Genomic DNA, 27,830 nt, shown 5'->3' on the forward strand with positions numbered 1-27,830 from the left:
TTTCCAAAACAGCAGATCTACATGCTCACAACGCATCACATTGTAGATCATCTTTTTCCGAATAGTCAAAGTATGACAGAGAGAGGGGTATGTCATGTGGTGTGGGTGGTGGGGGGGGCGGTGGAGTATGGGGGGTGTGTGTGTGGCGGTGGTAGTTTTGGAGCTTGAAATACACACACGTTTTAGCATCAAAATATACTTTGAGTACCAAAGTAAAAGTACTTACATTTTCAGAAAATAGCAGATCTACAAGCTCATAACGCATCACATATGCTGTAATTGTAGTGGAGTAGAAGTAACAAAAATGGAAAGTAAAGTAAAAGGACCTCAAAATTAAACTGTGCATTGTAAGCACTTGCATAGTACTTCAGTAAATATACTTAGTTACTTTGCAGCACCACTGACCAGCCAAAGCCTTGCCAATTGACGTTCCCATTGACTTTTTGGGGTGTTTAAAGTTAAATATTTCAAAAACTATTTTTTTTTTTTAAAAAGAAAAGTACAAGCACCCATGTCCACAGTAAGCTGGATTTTTTACAGTTTGATTTTTGTAACCCATTTTTTTTCACCCGGTGCCAATTTCTTAAGTGATCCTAGGCGCTACACCAGCCCTACACCAGTCCCCCACAGCCTGGGGAGGCCAGGGCCGAGCTCATGCTTCCTTCAATGCATGAGAGCCAACTGACCTTCTTGTCACCTGACAAGGGAGGGGGAGTTTCCCTTGTTGGACGTAGCGTGTGGAAGGAACACGTTATTCCAACCAGTTCCTTTCCCCTCCATCAGGTGCCCTGGCTGTCATGGGGGAGGCAGTATAGCGACCGGGATTACTACATGTTTTTGTGAGGGTATTAACTACCCTAGGAGACACGGGGAGAACATGCAAACTCCACACAGAAAGGCCCTTTCACCAGCCCCACCTAGGGTATGGGCGCTGATGACGTGGAGGAGAAGACACACCCCCAGCGCCCACAGCGTCCCCGGCGGAAATCAAACCCAGGACCTTCTAGCTGTGAGGCCACAGCGCTACCGACTGCGCCACCGTGCCCCCAGCTACCTACTTTCTTAACAAGATGAGACACATAGGAAAATCAAATGACACACACACAAACACTTACTTGCAGCAAGTCCTAGTGCAGCTCCTAGTCTTGCCACACCTCCTGTCACAGCTCCTATCACAGTTCCTGTCAAAACAGAAATGTGAGACAGTGATTGGTTGGTGTGGAGACACTATAATGTTGACCTTCACATTGTTATCATTATAGATGTAAATATATCTTATGATTCTACTTCTGTATTTATTATAAGTATTACTGAAGAATTGAGTTCAAAGGAAAGCAAACAAAGTCCCTGAGGCTTTTTGTGTTATGCTTCTAGTATAACCTTTGACTGTACTATACCTGTACTGTTAATAAACATGTTAATAAAGTATTCAATCAATCAATCAAACAGTGATGTGAGGCTCAGTTTTTACAGTTTGACAGCAGTGCTTTTCCGCCTAGAAGTTTGTTAAAGTACAACCCGTGAAAATGGCCTGAAATACACCAAACCCCACCATAAATTCAAAATGGCCGACTTCCTGTTTGTTTAGGTCATGGCTCCAAGACACTTTCTTGTAGGTTGGGACATGATATATAGTTGTGTTCCGATTTGCTTGCATGTAGGTGAAGCCGTATTGTGGGGCTTGAAGCACAAACTTTTGTAGGGGCGCTATTGAGCCATTAGGCCACACCCCTTTTTGAGACGATTTAAATATGTAATTTGTCGCCACAAGTGAAGTGTGTGCAAAGTTGCATAACTTTTGGAGTACGTATTGCCCCTCAAAAACGCAATTCATAATCGGAAAGAATCAGAATAATAATTAAAGCTGCAAGCAGCGATGAACGGGCCTTTGCAGCTCTGTCCACGATACAAGTCTGTATGGTAATCAGCTGAAACGTTAGACTACATAGCTTAAGCAATTACAGCCTGTCCCTAGTGGCCGTCTAAGTGTGCCTTGCAAGTTCTGTAGATTTTTGATGCTGGGAAGTGGAGTAATGGCTGTTTAAAGCCCAGCCAATAGGAACACAGAGGGGGCAGGGCTTAAGCAATTTCAGCCTGTCCCTATTGGCCGTCAAAGCGTACCTAGGAAGTTTGTAGGTTTTCGATGCTGGGAACCGGAGTTATGGCTGTTTAAAGCCCAGCCAATAGGAACACAGAGGGGGTGGGGTTTAAGACATTTCAGCCTGTCCCTATTGGCCGTCTAAGTGCACCTAGCAAGTTTCAAAAGTTTAGCATGCGGGGAACTGGATTTATGGCTGTTTAATGCCCAGCCTATAGGAACACAAAGGGGAAGGGGCTTAAGCAATTTCAGCCTGTCCCTGTTGGCCGTCTAAGTGTTTTCGATGCTGGGAACTGTAGTTATGTTTGTTTAAACCCAGCCAATAGGAATTGTAAATCGGCTATTTTCACTTCCTGTTTGGCATTGAAGTTTGACACTTCGCTACGGTCACGCCGTTTTACGAAAACTCAAGCATTTGATACAATTTCATTGTTAAGGTCTTTTGTGTATGCTGAGCGAATTTGAGGCGGATCCCACAATCCGCCTAGGAGGAGTTTGTTAAAGTACAACACGTGAAAATTGCATGAAATGCACAAAAGCGCCCCTATAAATTCAAAATGGCCGACTTTGTTTGGTTTTGGTCATGGCTCCAAGAGAGTTTTTTGTAAGTCGGAACATGATACAGGTGTGTACCAATTTGCATGCATGTAGGTGAAACTGTGTTGTCGGGCTTGAAGCACGAACTTTTGTAGGGGGCTTTTTTTAAAACGTAATTTTTCACCACTTGTGATGTGTGTGCACGGTTGCATAACTTGTTGAGTATGTGTAAGCCTTCATTTTCCCGATTCATTTTCGGGAAGAAGCGGAATAATAAAAATCATTGCAGTTTAAATAGGGCTTTGCACTACTGTGCAGTGCTCGGGCCCTAATAATTAAAAGGTGTAGTGAAATGAAAAATATGTTTTTCACACTTTTAGAGCATATCCGTGGTCATCATATGGGCATACCAAACAATAGATGCCAAAAAAAAAAAAAAAAAAACATTTTTGTGTATTTTTACATCTAAAGTACCTAAAAAGCCAATCTTAATTACTTCCTGTAAAGGAAAACGTGCTGCGTGATGACATAACGCAGCCTTCATGAATATAAATGAATCTTGATTACATGCACCTGTTTGATTCCCATAGCTGCACGTTCTTCAAACACAGCTGATTTTAATTACAGAGATACTCCGTTTTGAATCTCATTGAAGATGAGTGTATTACTCATTTTAAACTTCATCTGCACACTAAAATATGTATCTGAAAACATTATAGGTTAGAAATAAGCCAGGTAGTAGCAAACGTGCTTCACTGGCCATCTCTCTCTCACTTGTAAACAAACACTAGCCGTGTTGCGCACGGCTGAAGTGATTGAGATCCAACGTCCCATAGCCTGAAGGGATGGGACCTTCTGATTGGTTTAGAGTCGTTGAGCCGACGTTTCAGGCTGAACCTTCAAAATAAAATGACCGAAAATGTCACTTCAGTGCGTCTTTAAATACCCCTTGATTACTGTAGTGTGTAAACAATAATGATAAATAAATAAATAAATACTCCTTGGTTGCTGTTGTGTGTAAACAATAATAGCAATTCAAAGCAGTTATCCTACAAACCCCACCTCCAGTCTGTCATTAGAACGGAGAGGTCCAGTTCTGGTTATAGTGTTGACACTGTAACGATATCTGTGTTGCCTGTGATGTCGTAGTCCCAACTCTTTAACTGCCAGAGTAAAATTGTAATAGCGTCACCCCAGTGGCAGCGAAAACTAGTGTTGTATCTACCTTTGAAAAATCATGGAATATTTTCCGTGAACGCAGGTGATCCGCACGATGATCCCCTCATTACACACACAGGGGTCTCATAGAATCCTCCTATAATTTCACAAACCTCTGTGGTCGACCGACAGGACGCGCAAAGCGAAAAAGCATGTTTTGCCAAAAATACATAGTAAAACACAGGCAAGATACAGAACATTTCCCAAATACAATGCAACGGACACGTTAACACGTCCATGGCAGTAAAAGAGCTAAGTGCATTCTCTTCTAAAACAAGCACCTAAGAGTATACCTAGGGCTAAGGTAAACGTGCAATATATCAGCTACCTACTTTCTTAAACAGATGAGACACATAGGAAAATCAAATGACACACACACACACACACACACACACACACACACACTTACTTGCAGCAAGTCCTACCGCAGCTCCTAGTTTTGCCATACCTCCTGTCACAGTTCCTGTCAAAGCTGAAATGTGAGACAGTGATTGGTTGGTGTGGAGACACTATAATGTTGACCTTCACATTGTTATCATTATAGATGTAAATAAATCTTATGATTCTACTTAGCTTTATTCCATTATGTTTTGTATTTATTATAAGTATTACTGATGAATTGAGTACAAAGGAAAGCAAACAAAGCTGAGGCTTTTTGTGTAACCTTTGACTGTACTATACCTGTACTGTTAATAAACATGACTGTACTATAACCTGTACTGTTAATAAACATGACTGTACTATAACCTGTACTGTTAATAAACATGACTGTACTATACCTGTACTGTTAATAAACATGACTGTACTATAACCTGTACTGTTAATAAACATGACTGTACTATAACCTGTACTGTTAATAAACATGTTAATAAAGTATTAAATCAATCACAGAGAGCTGGTGATGTGAGGCTCATACAGTTTGACAGCAGAGCTTTAGATGACATAATGGTTTTATTTATGCATTATGCAGAGCTCTTTCCTCGAGGCGTGGCCGAATTCGCCATTCCTTTTCAGGTGAAACAACAGCTTTCACCAATGGAATTGCACTAAGGAACGTACACGTTGTTACATTGTATGGGTTAATTTTGTCGTAGTTCAACATATGGTGAAGTATTGTAGTGCAGGTCATTGCAACAACCACTGATCTTGTGAAAAATGAAAACAGGAATGCCAAATACTCTAAAAGTTCAGCGATTCTGCCAATAATCATATTCTTTGAGACATATCAGAGTTTTTGCCGGGCCAAACAAAGGCATCATGTGACGTTGATTCCCTTCCCCTATTCGCTCATACTAGGACATGATGTATGTGTAGACAGAAGAATTGGGGAACATACATTCAAATAGCCTCGCGTGGCCAGACAATATCACACGACACACTGCGTGGATATTAGTCTGGTCCCTATCAACGATAGAAGGGGCGGTTACAAAAACATCCAAACGGACTCTATTGGTTAGACCTAAACGAATCAGAGCAGTGCTTCCTTGTACAAACCAATCAGAGCAGTGCTTCCTTGTACGAACCAATCAGAGCAGTGCTTCCTTGTACGTCATTGCTCCAAATAAGGTGATGAGCCCGCCCACATTTGGATACTGGTCCTTCACGACTTCGGAGGGAGAGAAATTAAATCTCTATTGAGGGGGGCCAGACCTAATCTGCCGAGGGCTAAAGTGCGATTCAATTTTGCAAAGGCAGATTCGTCTGGAATCAGGCTAACATTCAAATACATCCAGGAAAATTGTTCAATTGTAAATCCTGTGTCATACCTAAACTGGTTTCCTAAACTCATTGACATGGTGTGAACGCCGGCTACCTAATACCCGCCGGGGGTCTGACACCATTTAGCGAATTAAATGCCTCGTTCAAATAAACGACGGGCGATTATTTGTAGTTTATTCAGCCTAATTTATATTTTGTTGCATGATGGCGTCGTGCGCCGGAAATAGCAAATCTACAAGCTCACAACGCATGGGTAACTCAGGTGGATTGTGAAGGCAACATGGAGGAGAATGAGGAGAATACTGGACAGAAGAGGGATGACAATGTCAACTCATTGACTGCCATTGACTGACAACCTATGAGTGATCCTATGACTTCTGGAGAACAGTAGACCCGGAAATAATGTGATCACAACAAACCCAGCCCGTCCGATCTAATGTTAAAGGATTTAGAAGAAAAAAAAATCTCCGCTTTCTGTTGCTTGTTGGCGAAAACAAGCCACATTGAACTGCCCACAACGGCAAAACATTTTTTCTCTGTTTCTTCGAGACTCGGCTACGTCTTTTAAAGCGATCAGCGGGTGGATCTTTGTGAAGAAATATATTCTATGGATTTTCAAAAGTTAGTGAAAACGCTCGGAATCGCTGGCAAGATATAGATGATGTTTAACTCTGGCAGTTAAGAGGGAAGAAAAAAAGGAAATTTGATTTGACGTTCAAACTAGCAGTGGTGAAATGTGCGGAGCAGCGCTCTGGAGAAGTCATCGGTTCTCCATACATCTGGCCAGCTCCTTTGTGCTTTCTGCACCAGCATCTTTCCTTTGTACATCCACGTAGGTAGGTGTGGGACGTCCTCTTGATCGATGCCCGTGTGTTGGTTCCCACAGTACGAGTTTTTTGACCGGGAATTCTCGGTGCCGGTTAAAGATGCACCGATTGAAAAATCCTTGGCCGATACCGATTACCGATTTTTTAAAAGTCTGACCTGCCGATACCGGTTTTACCGATACCGATTTTCTATCTAAGAACTAAACAACTAACTAGAATTTGAGTACCAATTAGATTAAACCAGGAAAAGAACACTTATGCCATATCATAATAGTACAATATCCACAATCACAGACGATATCCAGTCTAATATCATGATATGGCTATAATATTGATGCCCTAACTATACAACGAAAGGCCTAAAGTCATTACAAAAAGAAGAAGAATTTGTAAAAGAATACTTCTGTAGTCTATTTAATGTTTTTTATTTGTACCATTGCTGTCATGGCTGTCACTGCGTGATAATGGCAAATTATGGGTCCATATTGAGATCAGTTATTGAATTTATTATTTTTAAAAATGGTTATCTTTTTTAACAAAAAATCTTATCTTAATGAAAAATTATTTTCTTATTTTGACTAAAAGCAAAAATAAATAAATAAGGTTTTCCCATTCAGACACATAGCATATATGTCTGCATTTAATTGTTTTCAAGGTGAGAAATTTACCTTATGTCACTAGTCATGGGGTCTTCAACAGGGGGTCCGAGACCCCTAGGGGTCCTCAGAGTTACTACAGGGGGGCCGCCAAATCTTTGTGTTATATGATATTTTTTTACATTAACCACTAGCATCCCATTTTTGAGGAGGACTTAAGACAAAAATAGCAGATCTACAAGCTCATGAGCTTGTAGATCTGCTTTTGGAGAGAGGTATATAGGTGTATAGGGGGGTATAGCGTAGCTTCCTGGTTGCTATGTGGGGGGGAACAACAAAAGACAGGTCCGCGTCGGCGTCGCAACAAAGCCCCGCCTCGCGGCGCTGTCTCCTCTGCCGTCTCCTCCTCCTCATCCCGCCGCCTCGCATCAAAGCCCCACCTCATGGCGGAGCGTCCTCCGAAGGAGGACGGTTTATTACGTTTATTATTCTGGTTTGACATGGTGGGTGCCAGAACAGTGAACGCACCGTCTCGCTCAAGACCACCGGTCACGAGAAAGCACACATCATAGTGACTTCTGGCACCCAAAGCGGACGGGACAAAGCTGAAGTCTTCTATCATGTTTAAGGCGGCCATCCACGATGTAAAGGCCATGTAGAGCATCACATGGCCTTTACATCGATAACTGATAACTGATAACTTCCTCAAATAGGTGGTTCAACGACGACCCCTTCCCTCAAAAAGTGCAGTTCGCTGGGCTCTTTTAAAATTCACCTTTCAGGAGGCCAAGAAAGGAGGTAGTACTATTTTCCCGTTAGACAGAAGACCCCCCCCCCCTGTTCTTGTACATATAGTTTTTTATTTTATTTTTCCCCCTATATATTTTCTGTTGTACATAATGTTATCTTTATCAGGTTTTTTTTGTATTGATATTTGAACTGTGGTGCCACTATATATGTCTATGAATTGAATATCAAGGACCTTGTTGGAAAAAAGACCGCAAGGACTTTTATGAACAGACCTTTTAGACAAAGTATTTTAAATGTAACTGTGCTGTTTTACATTTTTGCCTAATAAAATATTCAATCAATCAATCATGTAAAAAAGGTAAAAAAAATATTTTTCAATTGTATCGTATGTTTCACCTCATAAAGTATCATATCTCCTGTAGCCTAATAACCAATAATGAAAGTCAATAATTAAAGTATCTATTCTTCTTAATAATAAACAACATTTGTAAAGATATAGCAGTGACTGAGACAACAGGCTAAAAAACTAAGCCAAGTGATAGCTGTGAACGTGTACATGCACGTCTGTTCAACTGGTTGCGGGCCTCATCAAGTCACCTTTCATGCAATGTGGACCTCACCCCGAAACAGGTTTAACACCCCTGCCTTGTACAAAATGTAATCCTGTTATTAAACTCACTTAGATGAATGATCAAGTGTTGTATATGTAATGATGAACAGTGAAGTGGTCTTGAGAGAGAAGAAAATGATAGCCCGTTATTATTTGTTTCATTTCTTAGGCTACAACAAATAGCCTTCAATCAATGTCTGCTTGTAGGAAGACATGGGTACAAAAACACAATGAAATGTCTTTGATCCACAGCTCAGCAAGCTGACAGAGGTAACTCTCTCCCCTAGTGGCTGTTAACTGTACTGCGCACCGAGCTCAGTAATCCAAAGAAAATGAATTGTTCAGTAGATGGTAGTATGTGTTGATCTGTTGCATGCAGCATGTTACCATGGTGATGTAAAAAATGTCAATATTGACAGATACTCACATCCTTTAGTCAGATGAGGATCAAGCCGACCTTCTCCAGCATGCACAACGAAAGTGCTGCACAGGTAAAAAGCAGAACAGAAAGAAAAGCAACAATACATCAAATCAGAAAAAAACAGAAAAAAAGAACACAAAAAAACACATAATGAAGTATAAAAACGCATAGCATGTTGTATGTTGTATAATTACACCAATGTAGGTTTATACAGAAGTTAAGAAAACGATTAGATAAGAGTTAGTTTGATCACTTACAACACTGTTAACAGCTGAAATAATGTTTAGATTTTAGTGAATGAATGAATAATATGGGGAAGAGAAAATGTTTGACTGTTTCGTACCTCTGGTTTGACAGAAAGGGTTGATCCAACCAGAGGGGATGATCCAAGCAATCCTCCACTGTTGGTCTTTTCTTCGGGTCTGCATTGATCATCTTCTTAATGAGATCCTTAGCGACCTCATCCTGGACACGATCCAGACTGTACCTTCCATCACGAATGTTGACTTCACAGCTACAGTCATCCCCAAAAGGATGGTCTCCTCCAGACAGGATGTAATATATCAACATTCCAGCAACCTTAAGAATGAGCATAAAAATGATTACATACATGTTTTGTTGTCATTAATTAAATTGTTCTCACACAGAATAAAATAAAGAACCTGGATATCACTGCTTCTTTTATGAAGCAGGTTGGTGCCTTGCATGGTTTCCTCTGCCATCGGTGTATGAATGTGTGTGTGAATGGGTTAATGGCACAATCAATGTAAAGCGCTTTGGATAGAAGCGCTATATAAATGCACCATTAACCATTAACCATTATGAAGGATACAACCATGTTCATCCATCACTAAAGTCTTAGCCACGTGTATGTGTGTATACATACGTACGTACGCACGCACACGCGCATACACACATGCCCGGGACCCCCATCTGAAAATGTTGTGTGCCAAGGACCTCCCAGAATAGAAGATTGCACTTTCAAGATTTTTCAAAAATGTTGAATGAAACATTTTTCTGATAAACTTATGTTGCCCCCCCCCCCCGCCACACACACACACAGACACACACTCCTGGTTTTAATGGGTTAAGAATGAACATAAAGTATGTAAGAACATATTTATGTTGTTCTCATTCATTAAATACTCATGCAGAATAAATAACCTGGATGTCACTGCTTCTTGTATAAGGTACAGGACCGTGACCACGTTTAACCAAAGTCTCCTTTGCCATCCAGCTTGACGTTCCTGCAGGGCTCGTGTATTTAGTCGTTTTTCCTTCTTTTAATTCTCGGCTTATTCCAAAATCTGCCAATCTTGCCTTGCCTTCACTATCTGTAAGGAAAATTAGGTAGGGTAATAAGAGTTATAGATTGAGCAAAGCTATTTCAGCTTGAGTTGCATACATTTCTGATATTTGCTTGATTTATTCATGTATTATTATTATTATTAGTAGTAGTAGTAGTAGTAGTAGTGTTTTGTATGTAGTAGTAGCTTACCAATAAAGATATTCTGGGGCTTGATATCCCTGTGGAGAATTAGAGGATTCTGACCATGAAGAACTATTAAGCTCTTGAGAACTTGATGTGCAAGGTCTTTCCTCTCCATTTCAGAAGGGTTGTGTTTAGTGATGTATTCTTCCAGGGTGTATTCACATAACTGAAGAGCAAGGTAACAAAAGTTCTCATCCTCTGCATAGTCAACATATTGTACAATTGAAGGATCATCAAGCTTTGAAAGAAGACGTAAAAAGTATTTCTCATTCTTCAGCGCTTGGAAGTTTATTTTTGTCATTCTCTTCACTGCAACTTCAGTGCCATCATTTCTTAACCCCAAGAAGACGTAAGTTCCATTACTCCCCGTTCCGATAAGGAATTCAGAGTTATTCCCAAACACAAAACTCCCAACTTTAATAAATTTACAGTCATCAATGTTGGCAAGCTTCTGTAACTGTTCCCTCCATCTTTTACTGATTCGTTTCCATGGTCGTGGTTTTGGTGAAGTACTGGAAAAGTCCATCTGATCCGCTGTAATGGTGGACATGAAATGGTAGTGTTTGTTCAGTAACAGTGTTAAATAGCTCTAAATTGTAATAGTAATCATTGCTATAGAGTGTTTGTTCAGTAACAGTGTTAAATAGCTCTAAATTGTAATAGTAATCATTGCTATAGAGTGTTTGTTCAGTAACAGTGTTAAATAGCTCTAAATTGTAATAGTAATCATTGCTATAGAGTGTTTGTTCAGTAACGGTGTTAAATAGCTCTATATTGTGATAGTAATCATTACTATAGTGTGTTTGTTCAGTAACAGAGTTAAATAGCTCTAAATTGTGATAGTAATCATTGCTATAGAGTGTTTGTTCAGTAACAGTGTTAAATAGCTCTATATTGTGATAGTAATCATTGCTATAGAGTGTTTGTTCAGTAACAGTGTTAAATAGCTCTATATTGTGATAGTAATCATTGCTATAGAGTGTTTGTTCAGTAACACTGTTAAATAGCTCTATATTGTGATAGTAATCATTGCTATAGAGTGTTTGTTCAGTAACAGTGTTAAATAGATCTATATTGTGATGGTAATCATTACTATAGAGTGTTTGTTCAGTAACAGTGTTAAACTAGAAAAAGTATAGGTCTCCGTCAGGTCAGGTAGGTTATTGTGGGCCAGCAATGTTGATGAAATATGAAGAATCGGACAGATACGTCTTGATCACATGACTATAGAGGTAATGTGTACCGATTTGCGTGATGTTTGGACAAAATCTGTAGGAGTAATATCAAACAATTTGTTTTGGCCTGGTGGCGCTATAATAGGGAAATGTTAAAGGGTTTTGCATGATGTTTGGAAAAGATCTGTAGGAGTAATGTCAAAACATGTGTTTTGCCCAAATCGACCTCCTGGTGGCGAAAAGTGTGTGTGCACAGTTTCGCTCATTCCGAACAGAGATTCATTCGCAACTGTTTACATGGAACCTGAATAAAAGTATTCCTCCTTTACATGACCCAAAGCATTCATTAGGAATGTAACTTTTGACATGCGCAACGTGGTTCCCGCCTACGCCTGGGCATGGACCAGGGGCCACTTGGCTCCTGGTCACCAGAGCCCACCAGAGCTTCTCCTGGTGGGCATGGGGAGGAGGCAATAGCCCCCTTGTGCCTCCGCGGTGGAGGTTTGTCGGTCGTAGGCAGGCCGGGAAGCAACGCACGACTCCTGCCAGGCAGCGTTCTCCTGGACAAGTCTGGGCTTAACCATTACATTAAAAGCTTATTAAATGACGCTATTAATCAGTAATTTTATCCCGCAGGAACGAGCGCTATTCAGGACCAACCGTGGCCGACGCCTACAGAGACATAAATAGACTTATGCAGTCTTTGAATTAAAGTATTACTGAATATGATATTTTATATTAAAAATAAAAAATCGAAATTGGACGACATTTTCGGCCAATTCTGACAGCACTACTAAGCACAGACATGTGCAAAAGAATGCATGTATTCCAAACAGAGAGGAGCATTCGGAATAAAGTGTTTATATGGTCAATTCCGTATGGTAAAATTATATTTGGTTTATACTAGGGTTGTCCGATATTGGCTTTTTTACCGATAACCGATATACCGATATTGTCCAACTCTTAATTACCGATACCGATATCAACCGATACCGATATATGCGGGGATTATTGTGATTAGGGTAAGCTCAAATTTCATATCACACACACCATATACAGTAAGAACTCCTGTAACTTATTTATAAAGCAAAAAAAAAAAAAAAAAATGTTTTTTTTTCAAAAACCGATACCGATATTTTCCCGATATCAATTTTTATGCTAATATCGGCCGATAATATCGGGAGGCCGATAATATCGGACATCCCTAGTTTATACCAATTCAAACCCGAATGAAAATTCATTCAGATCAGAATGGAATATTCTATTCCAATTGAGGTGTTTACATGAGCAATCTTATTCTGAATGAATTCATTCCGAATATAAGTGGAATATACCTGTCCATGTAACCGCAGCCATAGTCTCTCTATCGCAGGTGCGGAGTGCTGGTGTGTCATGTACTTCTAATTTAGCCCATCTACCTCATGTAAGTAGATTTAAAAATAAATAATAAAATAAAACCAGTTGACTAATCATATCACGGGGGCTCTTATTCTGAAATCCGTCGTTTTGAGTGTAAATACTTCTTTGTTTGCTGATACTATGGTTTAATTTTACACTCTCAAGAGTTAAAGATCTATGAGGGTCCATTTGGTTTCATTTTACACTCTCAAGAGTTAAAGATCTTTGAGGGTCCATTTGGTTTCATTTTACACTCTCAAGAGTAAAAGATCTATGAGGGTCCATTTGGTTTCATTTTACACTCTCAAGAGTAAAAGATCTATGAGGGTCCATTTGGTTTCATTTTACACTCAAGAGTTAATTTACCAATTCTCCATCATTTAGCTGGGGACCACCTGCAACCCCCCCAAGGACCACTGGTGGTCCCCGGACTACTGGTTGAGAACCACTTGTTTAGAGGAATAGAGCATCGCAGTTGCGCAGAATCCGGGTGCCGGAAGTAAATACTTAATGCATTTTTCCCATTGACTTTTCCAAAAATATTTATATCAATGAATTTAAGCCTAGAATCAAGCCATCCAGGATTCTGGTGATATACTATGTTTAATAAATACCCTTTGTTTTGCCGTTTTCAAAAAAGTTTTTTCACAGAATCAAACGTTTTATGGTCATGATTCACCAGGATCCTGGATGGCTTGATTCTAGGCTTAAATTAATTTATATAAATATTTTCGGAAAAGTCAATGGGAAAAATGCATTGAGTATTTACTTCCGGCAACTGGAAGTGGGCGGGAACTGCGACGCTCTATAGCAATGAGATTATGAAATGATGTCATAGTATTATGGTGTATATTATTGATTTTTCAATATTAATACCACACAGTGGATTTGTTATAACACACACACACACACACACACACACACACACACACACTTACCTAGATGATATCTTTTGGAGGCAGGGGATCGTCCTGTCAAAGCAGAGATGTGAGACAGTGAGTGGTCGTGTGGAGACACTATAATCATTTTCATCTTCACATAGTTATTATTATAGATTTGTAAATAGTTAAAGACTGACCAGTTTTCCATAAATATCCCACTGCCACACACAAAAGTCCCACTGCCACCAAGATGATGATACTGTAAAACACTGCACCAACAATCCCTGTGATAGCTCCTCCAGTTAGTCCACCCTGTGTGGGAATCATATCCTCTGAAAGACAGCAAACCATGGTACAACAGATGTCAACATGACATTAAAACAAAATGTGATCAATCAAATCAACAGAAGTGTTAAAATGGTCTGTGGCCTAAAGATCACAGGTTTGATTCCTGCCTGGTCTCCATTAACAGCCATGTGTCCTGCATGATGGTACAGTAAGTCACTCTGAATAAATGTGCAATTAACTAATAAACCATTTATCAAAACTATGTACATTGAACCCTGGTTCAATGTACATAGTTTTGATAAATGGTTTATTAGTTGAAAATCATAAGTATAATGAGCAAACATTATTTCCGTGATAGTGCATTACAAAAATAATGCAGAACCAAGGTGATAATGTACGGTACATGCGTAACTACAAAACTACTACTAACTAATACTCTCTCATCCATGTTTTTGACCTATCTTACCAACATTGAGCTGGATCAAACTACAGCCAACACTTATACGTTAATGGTGGCCATATTTTCAAACAGGGACTGTGTTGTGTCATGTCATAAACACAACACTAAAACTACTAAGCTACCTTCTATAGACGCCTTATCAGACAACATCACACTGATAAGAACCGGTATGTGCGCCCAGGCCGGGACCAAATGAACCCCTGGAATCCAAAACACTGTCTCCATTCGCTCATCGTCCCATGACTGACAGAATGTTTGGTCTGCGACATCGCAGCTGGATGACAACATACACCTAGCGCGCTGCGTGGTTATATGATATCAAGGTGATGCAACGTAAATATTATATTTATATTTGTATTGTAAACTGCAGACTAGACTAGTTCTTTTAGATCGCCATTTAAAACACCATTCTGTTTGCCCTGCCTTTTACACAGTTATTTCCCTTTCTCTTCTGGTCGTTTTTCCAATGAATGGATGAGGCATTACCACACTTTTTAGTCTCGTAAGTACAGTACTTGATTACGTGTACTTAGTTACTTTCCACCACTGCTGAGAATAAATATGGTGTTAAGCAAAGGTGCTTTTCATTATGTTAACACATTCACTGCCAGAGTTTCTCTAGAACAGGCTGCAGCCACTGCCGGGGTTTTTGACCATTCTGACTAATCTTTGAGGACCCACAGAATATTTTGAGCTATGACTATGAACACATGGAATATCTCAAAACAAAGATTAGAATCCTTACTTTCGTCAGGAAAAGAAAGCGAGTTGATAGCTATTGTTGAATACAGCTTGTTTTCACAAAAAAACTGCAGTTTTTTTTTAGAATCAGAGTTAAGGGCATTTTAGTGAAAGAGAAACGTTACAGGCATATTTTCACACAGCAGTGTGCACGCACTTGCACGCGCACACACACACACACACACACACACACACACACACACACACACACACACACACATCTCCGCATTCTGCATCGATCTCTAGCTGGCATGGATCACTCATGAGGATCGTCAATTTCACAGTCTGTCGAGGGACGGCGACGGGGGGGAGGCATGCGTTAATCCGACAGACCTTTTCTCCGACTATGTGGCATCCGCGTGCGGTTAGGGTTAGGGTGCGGGTTTGGTTCGGGTTTACTGTTTAATGTCGGAGCACTGCGCTGTCGGAGGAATGCGCTGTCGGTGCACCCGACGGGGGAGGGGGTCCACGGGAGCGTACGTTTCAAACGGCGAGGGTTGATGCGGGGTTGTGGGCTCGCGCTTGTGGATCGGTTGTTTGTTTTGTGTCGCCCATCTCTCCTCTGACACAAGAGGGGTGATACTACAGTTTGCAGACTTACGTCTTGTTTTCGCTCGGCTCAGCGGGCCGTTTATGAAGGGCTTTTATACTGAATGCTTAGCAGCGGCCCTGCAGACACGCACACACTCATTATTACACTCAGACTGAGTAACAGGACAGTCTGTTTTCTGTGCCAGCTGCGACTCTCAAGTTTCAGCTTGTTACACTACCTTTAATGATCGCCTTTTACGTCTCATCACACATCTCTAAAACACATCTGAAACAGATTTGACACAAAACACTGACGTACAGCCACGTAACTTGGCAACGCATCCAATCCCAATCGCCATGGGCGGAGCTAAGGCCCTGCTTTTTAGGGACAAAACTGTGCCCCTGGACAACCCCATCACATGACCCTGTCTAAGCGAAGTGATTGGATGAAAAAAAAAACGTAACCTGTGTTTCATTGGATCTGGCCACATGACAGAGCTTTTGCATCGCTATAAAGACACACGGGAACTAAAAATGTTCACGCCCACTTTTGAGACAGCGCCGCTACTCGAGGTCCGAACGATGTACTGCAGCTGTCAATGCATTCTCTATGAAATTAATATGAGAGTTAGCCTACTTTTAAAATGATCCTACATGGACTGGAGACAATATAGAGTTGAATGTGTCTTTATCAACATATCTTCTTGTTTGCTCAATAGTTTGTGTTTCACATTTAATTTGTCAATTCTCATCCCAATCCCAATGTTCATGTCTATATTTTGAGCATCTCATAGGCTTATATACATTTTCTACCTACCGCAGAGCTTCGACGGTACATGAAAAATTAAAACGTGTGGGTTCAATTACCTTTGTTGTATTAACTTGCCTGAATGTAAGTTGGGGAAATAACCCAACTAAATGGAGGAGTGACATATCTCAACATTTTCAACTACTTAGTGAATTCTCCAGGTTAGTGTAGGAGCCAATAAAAGGGAGCATATGGCGCATTGGTGGTGGTTCACGTCACCTACTCATTGATATAATGAACACATGTGTGCGACTCCGGTGTGTTTGGACTCGGAGAGAAGCAACAGTTCTTACCGCACGTAGTACGCACATTAACACTTGGCACACATTTAAGAACGTAGAAACAAAAGGAATTAGGAAATACACACACAAGGGTGACTTACACAAGGGTGTTATTATTATTGCCAATACAAGTGCTGCTGGAAGGAGCCAGGCTGGAGTGAGCGAGGCGAGCGCGTCGAGGAACAAACTTTTGGTGAGTCCAAACGCCACCGTGACCGAACTGAAGGCGGTATTGGGCCAAATTTAGTTCAATCACTACAGTTAGTATTAATATACAAGTAGTCTTGCAAGATGCTGTTTGGATAATTGTCCAAAATAAATAGCCTATAAAAATTATACATGAGACACAAACGTATCTAGGTATGGAAAACCTCAAGGGATGCGTCCGTGACGTATATACCATGTGACCACTTAAACCTTAGATTTCAGATGCTAGAACTTTTGACACACTGATGGAGTATATTATAGTATATTGTGGGTAGTAAATTAGTAAATTCAGTTTAAATTCAAGTCTATGTAGTGTCTGGGGCTGCGCCTGTGGTGGTCTACAGTGACCATAATCCACTAACCTTTTTGAATTAGTTGCAAAGTCCCAATCAGAGGGTAATTCACTGGTCCCTAATGCGGCTGTCGTATTGGCTCGTAGTTAAATACATTAAAGGGGTAGAGAATGTGGTAGAAGATGCCCTTTCCAGGGTGCCTTAAATAGTAGGCAATATGTGACCTGTTTTTTTTTTTTGTCCCATCTACTGGTCCTCCTTTTCTGTCTGCCTCCTGTTCCTCTCCTCTTAGATGCTCCAGGAATCCATGGTAATCTTGGTTGCTGAGGGGAGGGCCGGGTGTGCTGGTTGTGGACAGGACTGGTTGGACCGGAAGTAATTTGGGGGCAAGTGGTGTTTAAATTCACATTGTGAAGGGGGAGGGTGTCACGGGTGCAATACGTTAGTCCGACAGCGCATTCCTCCGACAGCGCAGTGCTCCGACATTAAACAGTAAACCCGAACCAAACCCGCACCCTAACCCTAACCGCACGCGGATGCCACATAGTCGGAGAAAAGGTCTGTCGGATTAACGCATGCCTCCCGGGTGTCACGGCCCCTTGGCCTGGCTTCCAGTGGTTGTATGGTGTACTCCCCTGTGAGTATCTCTCCCACAGATATCCTACAGGCGTCGGCCAACTTGGGGTTCCTAATTAGGTGCATTGGGAGCACCTGGCCAGTGCTCCCTGGAGCCCTATAAAACAGTGGGTGGCAGCCATTCTAGGTGTCCAACACCAGATGACAGCACCGTTCTGTTTGTTTGCCTTATGACTTGAGTTCACACACTTTACAACACCCCACACTACATTGAAAACACATCCATACATTGCTGACACTACTGATTACTGAACTACACACCTTATTCCTTTTGTAAAGCATTATTTAAGTTCCTTTTGTTAAATAAAATGATAAATTAAACAAATGGGACAGTTTATTATAATAAAAAAAAAATGCTACAGCCTCAGTAGTTAAACAGTTAAATGAGGGTATTTTACAATGCCTCTCATAGAGATTGCATTGAGAGCTGCAGTTCATTGTTCTAATGGACCTCGAGTAGCGGCGCTGTCTCAAAAGTGGGCGTGAAATGTGTAGTTCTCGTGTGTCTCTTGCACTTGTATTTCTTGCCGTTGGACCTCCAGTCGCCAGGGAGCGTGACAAAATGATATCATAAATATGTTTTAATAATAGTTTAGTAGTAGTTTAGTAATAATAATTAGTAAACATTGATTACCTGGGATGTAACGTTGTATGTTTACAGTGTGATTGATGTGTGGCAGGTGAACTCTACAGGTCAGGTCTGTTGTTCGGGTCACGTTCCTCTGGACAGCGTAACAATGTTGAGAACGTTGCTGTGTCACTGAGGGTCCAGCAGGGAGGAGGTTTCCATCACCGTCCAGCCAAGATATCTCAGGTTCAGGATACCAGCACCCAGAATCACAGGTCAAAGATAAGCCATCATCTGTTGGTCCATTTGAAGAGATCACTGGTTGAGACACAGCTCCTGCAAAACATAAATACACATGATTATCTGTCTGTCTGTCCATCCGTGGTATATTCTATGCAGTTGCCTAGTTAAATGCAGGACAACAGCTAGTCCAGCAGAGGGGTTCATGTTCTCCTTAATATGGGTCCTAATATGCTTAAAAGGGATATTTCACTTTCAAAAAATGTTTGGATCATTTTATGGTCTACTCAGGCTTTTGGGAGCACCCCAGACTGTTTTTAAGTTGCTTGATCCAGTATTTAGATATTTGATATTCATTTTATCAGACACGCCCCCTTCCTATACAAACCCATGATAACTTCAAACTCCATTTTAACATGTTAGATTCATCTAAAACACCTGTCCTTGGTTCTGGTGACTGATATTGTCCTTCAAATAAGTGAGGAGACCGTGTTTTTTCAATTACTTTTTTCATTTGTTTTGAATATATATATATATATTTTTTGGAAAATGAAAAAAATGAAATACAAAATAAAATTCCCTCTAATATGGTGGTGCATGAGGTCAGATGCAGCTCCACTGAGCAGAGAGGCTGTCAACAGAGTGATGTTATAAACTGTGACAGAGAGATAAGTACAGTCTGTTCAGACGAGACAATCTGTGTGGTTATTTAACAGACAAATAAAATAAAAAAGACAGGAGGGTCACACTCAGAAATAAATTCCAACCGTATTCCCTATGGGTCAGAAGATGACAATACATTTCAGCTATCCAGCCTTCTGCAGAGTGAAGGCTGCTATACGAAACTTCTGTGTCATCTAGTAAGATATATGGAATAAATAAAACGGTTTTAATTTATTTCTGAATATAGGCCTACATTTGAGACCCTGTTTTGTATTTGTGGAACAGGCTATGTAAAGGTGTCCTTACTCCTGCTTACAAAATACTTGAAGCCTACAGTATATGTCTGTATAATGTATATAATCATTTATATTTTTGTCAAGTAGCCTATAATGTAGGCTGTAACAAATCCACTGGTGTTTGATAATAATTGAGCATATGCGGTGTGGTGATACAGCAGCTGTGGTGTAAAGTAACTAAGTACATTTACTCAAATACTGTACTTGAGTACAATTTTGAGGTACTTTTACTTTAATGGAGTATTTCCAATTTTCAGTACTTTTACTTCTACTGCACTACACCTCAGAGCCAAATATTATACTTTTACTCCACTACACTTAATTGAAAACTGTAGTTACTAGTTGCTTTGCAGATTTTGATTATTATTGCAAAACATACATTAACCACTTCAGCTCTATATACATTTCAGCCATTTGAAAATAGCAGATCTACAAGCTCACAACGCGTCGCATCGCACACATTGTGAGCTTGTAGATCTGCTATTTTCAAATGATGTTTATACATTTTAAAAGTTGTGAAACCGGACATTCTGCATAATGAGAACTTTCTACTTTGGTACTTTAAGTACATTTTGATACCAATACTATATTGCAATATTGATACTTTTACTCAAGTAAAACAATTTAGTACTTTTTCCACAACTACAGCAGCGATATTGAACAATATTAAATAATTATAAAAAACATTGTGGTTTTGAACACTAGATCTTACCAACAAGGAGCTGGATCAAACTGTTGCTGCGCAGGTTTGGAACAAAACACTTGTAGGTCCCCTCGTCTGAGAGCATCACCCTGGTCAGCTTCAGAGAGATGTTACCATGAGAAAGCTGCTCATGAAACAGGGACGCCCTCTGTTTGTACAACGGGTTCTGTATATCGGTAACGTAACGTCCATCTTGGAGGAGATACACGTAAGCTGGCTCCAGGTCAGGTCTGGACCACTCCACCGTCATCTTCTCCATGTTGTCAGGAGGTTCAACGTGACATGGAAGAATCACATCATCTCCCACTCTGGCCAGAATGGGCTGAGACGACCCGATCACCTGGGGTTCTCCTGAAAACAAAACAAAATGGCTTTAGTGATATCAATCTTTAATTGTTTATCTGTATTTAGATAGATGTATGCTGTTAACATGTTCACATAATAACATACTATCTTAGTATGTTGTGTTGAGTTAACGCAGACATTCGAGCGCAGCAAACGCTAATTTTGTCACAGATGAAGTGAAGACAACAAACTCAGAGGTAGCTCAATGAACCTGACTAGCAACACTAGCTCCCTCCATTGCTGGAGCCACTGAGGCAGTGTACAGCCAGTGCTGGAACGGTGGTTTTCTCAGACGTGCTGTGGTCAATTTGTTGGCTTGTGAGTACTGGTGCACGATAAGTATCGGCCCGATAATTATCGGTCCGATATAATATATAATTATGACGTCATCCCGATAACATTAATAATAGCTCTGATAATATATAATATTTGTTTTGTGCATTTGACCCTGGTTTGACCACACAGGCAATCAAAAGCACTAATTAATGGCAGCTGTAAGTAACCGCTTGTCTCTTGTCTGTGTCTTGTGTATGTTTAATAGCCAACTGAATGTTTTCTGTAGCCTAGAGATATAAAGTAATTCCCTGAAGAGGGTAGACCCTCTGCCTCATGCTAAACTTACAGTGACATAAGGTTCCACTTCTCCTCAAAAAGACAACTTTATTTTCCTTTCTCAATGACAAGCCTAATATTTTTAATGCATTTTGGCTATGTGCAATAACTGCAAGCCAGACAGACAGACCAGCATCAGTCTTCCCCTGTATGAAGTGTGGAAGGGAATGTAAATCCCTCATAGGTCTGTTCAGCCACACTAAACACTGCACCAGGAGCAGTGGAGCCACTGTCCGGGGCGCGACTCCATAGTCTCTGGAGACTGACGGATGCCAATGATGGACTTCTCCAGTACAACGGTGTCTAACAGAGAGTTATACTTCTCCAGTACAACGGTGTCTAACAGAGAGTTATACTTCTCCACACAACGGTGTCTAACAGAGAGTTATACTTCTCCAGTACAACGGTGTCTAACAGAGAGTTATACTTCTCCACACAACGGTGTCTAACAGAGAGTTATACTTCTCCAGTACAACGGTGTCTAACAGAGAGTTATACTTCTCCAGTACAACGGTGTCTAACAGAGAATTATACTTCTCCAGTACAACAGTGTCTAACAGAGAGTTATACTTCTCCAGTACAACGGTGTCTAACAGAGAGTTATACTTCTCCACACAACGGTGTCTAACAGAGAATTATACTTCTCCAGTACAACGGTGTCTAACAGAGAGTTATACTTCTCCAGTACAACGGTGTCTAACAGAGAGTTATACTTCTCCACACAACGGTGTCTAACAGAGAATTATACTTCTCCAGTACAACGGTGTCTAACAGAGAATTATACTTCTCCAGTACAACGGTGTCTAACAGAGTTATACTTCTCCACACAACGGTGTCTAACAGAGTTATACTTCTCCACACAACGGTGTCTAACCGAGAGAGTCCATGAGCTGTCCATGAGGCGTTATTATGAAACCCACGCCGCGTCCTGGCAAACCCGCTGTGATTGGTCAGTAGTCGCTGTGATTGACAGTTCTCGTTTTTGCTACTATGCCTATACCTAACCTTAACCCTAACCCTAACCTCAGTAAAACTATGCCTAAACCTAACCCTAACCTCAGTAAGACTATGCCTAAACCTAACCCTAACCCTAACCTCAGTAAGACTATGCCTAAACCTAACCCTAACCCTAACCCTAACCTCAGTAAAACTATGCCTGCCAGGGAGCCAATCAGACAGGTAAGGCGGGTCTAAATCCTGGAGCGTTGGTGGAATCCATCATAGATATATATAAAGGCTAGATGACTCACCCGCGCTGCTGGCCAATGGAGTACGACGTCGCCACATGGCGGCCATCTTGGGACGGTCATTCATAACATTATGTCTATGGTGCATATACTTTGAAATAACCATAGCGTGCTCAATTTTCATCCGATTTTCAAACGGTTTGGTGTTTTGTAAACACCAAAGATGTAGTTATGATATTATTGTATTTTTAAAAAAAAACATGATTATAATTATAAGTATGCAGTATCATAACTACATCTTTGGTGTTTACAAAACACCAAACCGTTTGAAAATCGGATGAAAATTGAGCACGCTATGGTTATTTCAAAGTATATGCACCATAGACATAATGTTATGAGTGACCGTCGCAAGATGGCCGCGGTTGAGCTACGCTTGCGCCGCCCCTTGAGCCATCTAGCCTTTATATATATCTATGGAATCCATAATCAGGCGTCCATGAGCGTCTGAGCTGGGCTAAAGCTGTGACGTATAACGCTGCTGCTACTGATTGGTCGGCTCACAGCTGTGTCTGTCCACTCAGGTCTCTGTAAAATGTAAACACTACGGGAGCAGTGTTGCCATGTCCACTTATTATAAGCGACTGGGCTTATTTTTCTGTCAAGTTGCTTGTAAATATTGGTAGTACTTTTACTCCACTACAATTATCTGAAAACGTATTAGTTACTAGTTACTTTTCAGATATAAATGATTACATTATAAAACATACATTAACCACTTAAGCCCTATTTTATACCTAGGCTATTTGAAAATAGCAGATCTACAAGCTCACAACGCATTGCATCATTGTAGATCTGCTATTTTCAAACATTTTAGTACTTACTTTTAAGTACATTTTTATACCAATAGTTTTTGTACTTTTACTCAAGTAATTCCAGACTTTTACTTGTAGAGTGCTTCTACATTGCAGTATTGATACTTTTACTTGAGTAAAACATTTGAGTACTTTTTCCACCACTGCTTGTTTCTAAAATGTAGTTGATTATTTGGGGCTTGTTTCCATATGTTGTTGAAACCAGTGGTTCTTAAACATTTTCATGTCAAGGACCCCCAAATTAATATGTATTTGTCAACATTATATATGTATATAATATATTTTTTTTAAATAGCAGATGCACACACTCACAATGCATCGCATCGCTACGCGTTGTGAGTTTGTAGATCTGCTATTTTCAAATAGCCGTAGATAGTCGCTTCTTTTGGGATTGTTTTCATAGACCTGATTGCTTATTTTTTTCTGCAAACCTGGCAACAATTAATGTGCGTCGACACACGCTAATAATGTTTTTTATATAAGTGATGGCAACGTGTTTAGACATCACACAGGTCTTCCCAACAATAGCGAAGATTAAAGTCAGGGTGAACATGGCCAAATAATAACTTAAGAGCCAAACTAGCTCTGAGGAAGCACGCTAGCATTTAGGCTAACCCTGTAGCCTAGGCTAAGCTGGTGTGTTAAAGAAAGGGGCGTTGATTTCCTTCGGGAGTGGAGGGTGAGGATTTTGCGAGTGGGGACTTTTGTGCAATGTAAACTAAGGCTGCAACAACGAATCGATTAATAAATTCGTTGCCAACGAGTTAGATCATCGATTATTAATCTACAACGAATCGCGAGTGTTTTCCGACATTAAATGTAATGTAATACAACGTAAATGCTGCAAAATCATAGGGGGAGACGAGCAGTCTGTTTCTCCTTGAGAGTTGCACTTGCGCAGTAGCGACCGCAGCTGACAACAAGCCAGCTAGAATAATGGCGGCGTCCATTAGTACGGTCGCTGCAGCAGCGTCTTACGATCGCACCGAAAGATCTAAAGGCGGGGGCCTGGGAGCGTTTCACTCTGAACAGAGAAAGGAAAAAAATGACCTACAAACATTGCAAGGCGGACTTTGCTTGTCACGGGAGCACGAGCTCAATGAATGAGCATCTGAGGAGAAAGCAAATAGGATTTTTGGAGACGGCTCGCAAGTGTGTTTGCTGGTGGGCTTGCCTATACACGAATCCACGGCGCGCTGCCCTGCGGGCCGCTAAGACCGCAGCACTGGCCGCCTACAGGCAGCTCCAGGCAGCGCGTCTGTGGATTCGTCTATATAAGACTCAATTGTCGTGGCTTTTAACATTGAAAATTAACTTTCCACCGCGTTAAGCCTGGTTTCTTTTTACCGTTCAGTACTGGTCAGGATTCAGGTCCAGTCAGTCTATTTATTGCTCTATTTGCGCTATTAGAAACAATGCTAGGATTCACTTAGCAGTAATAGCAGGCTGCTGATCCGGTCTGAGGCAGAAACACTACGTGCGTGTATATGTATGTGTAATTACCGGATACAGTAGGCGGGCTCTAGACCGGATCCGAGCGCTGAGCAGTAAATAAAAACCAGGCTTTTGCATCAGTGTTGCCAAATCCGCTTATTATAAGCTTTTTAAGATTTTATTGAAAATAGCAGATCTACAAGCTCACAACGTGTCGCTCGTGATGCGATGTGCTCATGTGGCCAACAATTGTCGCTTCTTTTGGGCTTGTTTTCTTAGACTTGGTTGCTTGTTTCTCTCACAGAATCTAGCTACACTGTTTAGCACGCAGCCCCATATATCTATGCGCAGCCCTGCATATTAAAGCCAATACATCTACGATGTGTTCAGAGAACGCACTTTCTTTAATTGAGTTAACTTTATTATTGCTGCTACATCCTTGGTTTAAAGAACAAAAGGTACTATTTTGCTGCTACTTTAGTTTGTTTACAGGAACTGTAACACATTTTGATTTTATATCAGCACTTTGCCTACAGCAACCCACATGATTTTTTAATTTTTTTTGGGGGGGGGGGGGGGGGTACACAGATGACAGTAAAGTGACAATTTAAGGACTTATATACCATTTTAATACCTAAAAAGACCATTACTGCAACAAAAGTAATCAAAAAACTCTATAAAAACTTGTCAATTATTTGTGAAATAATATATATAGCTGATCACAAGCTCTATCTCAATCTATTTTGTAGATCAGCTATTTTCACAATATTTATCTGTGGAACCGAGTCAAACTAAATGTAATGCCTCAACTCCTACAATTCCAAGTGCTTTTCAGGGTAGGGTGTTGCCTGTTAAAATATGATTATTTTGGGGGGTCCCCACTCCCCAGTTCAAATATGATTATTGTGGGGGGTCTCCAATTCAGATATTATGTGTCTGTCCTAGACTCCTAGGATACACAAGTTCAGCAGCACCTTTTTTTATTTGATTGATTGAATACTTTAGTAACAGTTTTGTTATGTAGTTGATCTATTATAGAGAAAAAAATATATATTTTATGTTTTATATTCAGTATCTTTTGTATTTGATTGATTGAATACTTTAATAACAGTTTTGTTATGTACTTAGAGTAACAGTACAGTTGTAGTCAAGAAAGCTGTAATAAAATATTATCTTTGAAGGAAGTATTCATTATTATTGTCATTATTGTTAGTTAGAACATGCCTAAAACAACCTAAAATCTAAATTATAAGGTAATTGCTAAATAAGTGCGATAATCCGATTAATCGATAATTAATCGTTAGTTGCAGCCTTAATGGAAGCGCAAGACATTTTGAAGCGGTGCGGTGCTGGTCTGGTCAATGCGGGACTGGACTGGTCTATAAGCTGTAATGGAAAAACGGCTTAAGATAATTAACCTAATGTCACAAGAGAAACCAGCCCCATATTGTGTGACAATAGCCCCAAAACAGCCCCATACCATAACAGTGACATTTATAACTCCTTTTGTGTAACGCTGTATTATGATCAAGAAGGGTGTTCATTTACAAAAGAACATAAAAAGTTAGAATATGGAGATAAGAGGTTTCTGCCTGACAACAACAATATACAGTATGCACAGTGAGAAACAAATTTAAAATATTGTCTTAAGGGCTGTTCACACTGAGCACTACAACTATAAAAGTTTCATGAATGGTTCCAAGGCAAGTGGATGCAGACAAGGAGAGCTGCCGAGGACAGAGAACGACCCTCCGGGGTTATGGGATAGGTCAGGCCCGGATTGGGCCTGTAATTCAGCCCGGGAGTCATACACTCTTCCAGGCCACCCTACCCAAATACTATAGTCCGGGAGCCAGGCCCAGCCCTCAGGATGTCCTCTGCTAAAAAAAAATCACTATGATTTCCTGTTAGCATATACCTTGGGCCATCACAAGTTCATACTGACCACCCCCAACTCGGGGCCGTTTGGTCTCAGGGGCCCCAAAAACCCTTTTTTGGGCCGAAATTATGTTAATGGAAATATTAATTTACTAAAATTACGTAAATTGTCTTACACATATGAAATTCGGCATGGACTATCCTGACACATAGGGGTAAGTAGCAAAATAGGATTCTAGTGCTTGCTACCATTATTTTTAAATATGACCTACAACATCCCCAGAAACAGGCCATCGGTGAGTGAAACAAGTAGATTTTTGCCACTGTCTGTCATTCAGATAAGGTCGGGAGTTAATTCATAATAATACTACAAACAAATGTTTCTCCATTGTGTGTGTGTGTGTGTGTGTGTGTGTGTGTGTGTGTGTGTGTGTGTGTGTGTGTGTGTGTGGGGGGGGGGGGGGTGTGTGTGTGTGTGTGTGTCAGACAGTATTGCACTTTATTCTGTCTTGGTTGGTTCTGTTGGCTTGTGTTATTTTATCAATAGACCAATTATTTGTTTACAAACATTGGGACTGGACGCACAGGTGACTGTTTCATGTAATCAATTCCCAACAGATCCCCAAACCTGCTGTTTTAGTGTGAGCTTGTTTCAGTTCATTCAACCTCCTCTGTGTGTAGGCTAGTGGGGTGCGCCCTGGCGACACATATATACTTCATCGCGTAACGGTATTGCGCAACGAGAACAGCTGACATACAAGCTCACAACCGCGTCATCGATGCGACCGCTGTGAGCTTGGAGATCTGCTATTCTCGGCCGTTAGGCTCTGCGCGCGACACCTTCGCGGGACGGAGCATAAATTAGTCTTGACGGGCTGCAGCTGTGCGAGCCAAGCAGGTTCTGGTGCCATGATCATAGAGCGCTCCCCTCTGTTCTTATGACAGCCACTGGAGGTGGAGTTTTGAGGACAACTGCTTTGAATTGTTATTATTGTTTACACACAACAGAAACCAAGGATTATATATTTCAAGAGCGAGAGATCACAGTAAAAATCCTAAGCATTC

The 27,830-nt window shown here is 40.7% G+C and overlaps 1 protein-coding gene across 1 annotated transcript in view; it reads right to left on the reverse strand.

The window, feature by feature from the left end:
- The window catches only part of LOC311051093 (uncharacterized protein), a gene marked incomplete at its 5' end in the record, with an annotated part of 64,831 nt that overhangs the window by 7,097 nt on the left and 29,904 nt on the right, over positions 1–27,830 (reverse strand). The window contains 9 exons of the mRNA XM_084065486.1: positions 1,116–1,181; positions 4,263–4,325; positions 8,783–8,838; positions 9,120–9,355; positions 9,941–10,110; positions 10,275–10,802; positions 13,780–13,812; positions 13,920–14,054; positions 18,602–18,871. Coding sequence (XP_083921612.1) covers positions 1,116–1,181; positions 4,263–4,325; positions 8,783–8,838; positions 9,120–9,355; positions 9,941–10,110; positions 10,275–10,802; positions 13,780–13,812; positions 13,920–14,054; positions 18,602–18,871 — 1,557 coding nt within the window. The remainder of the gene's footprint in view (positions 1–1,115; positions 1,182–4,262; positions 4,326–8,782; positions 8,839–9,119; positions 9,356–9,940; positions 10,111–10,274; positions 10,803–13,779; positions 13,813–13,919; positions 14,055–18,601; positions 18,872–27,830) is intronic.

The sequence above is a fragment of the Gymnoscopelus microlampas genome (genome assembly GCF_963454915.1).
Source record: "Gymnoscopelus microlampas genome assembly, chromosome: 8".
NCBI classification, from domain to species: Eukaryota; Metazoa; Chordata; class Actinopteri; order Myctophiformes; family Myctophidae; genus Gymnoscopelus; species Gymnoscopelus microlampas.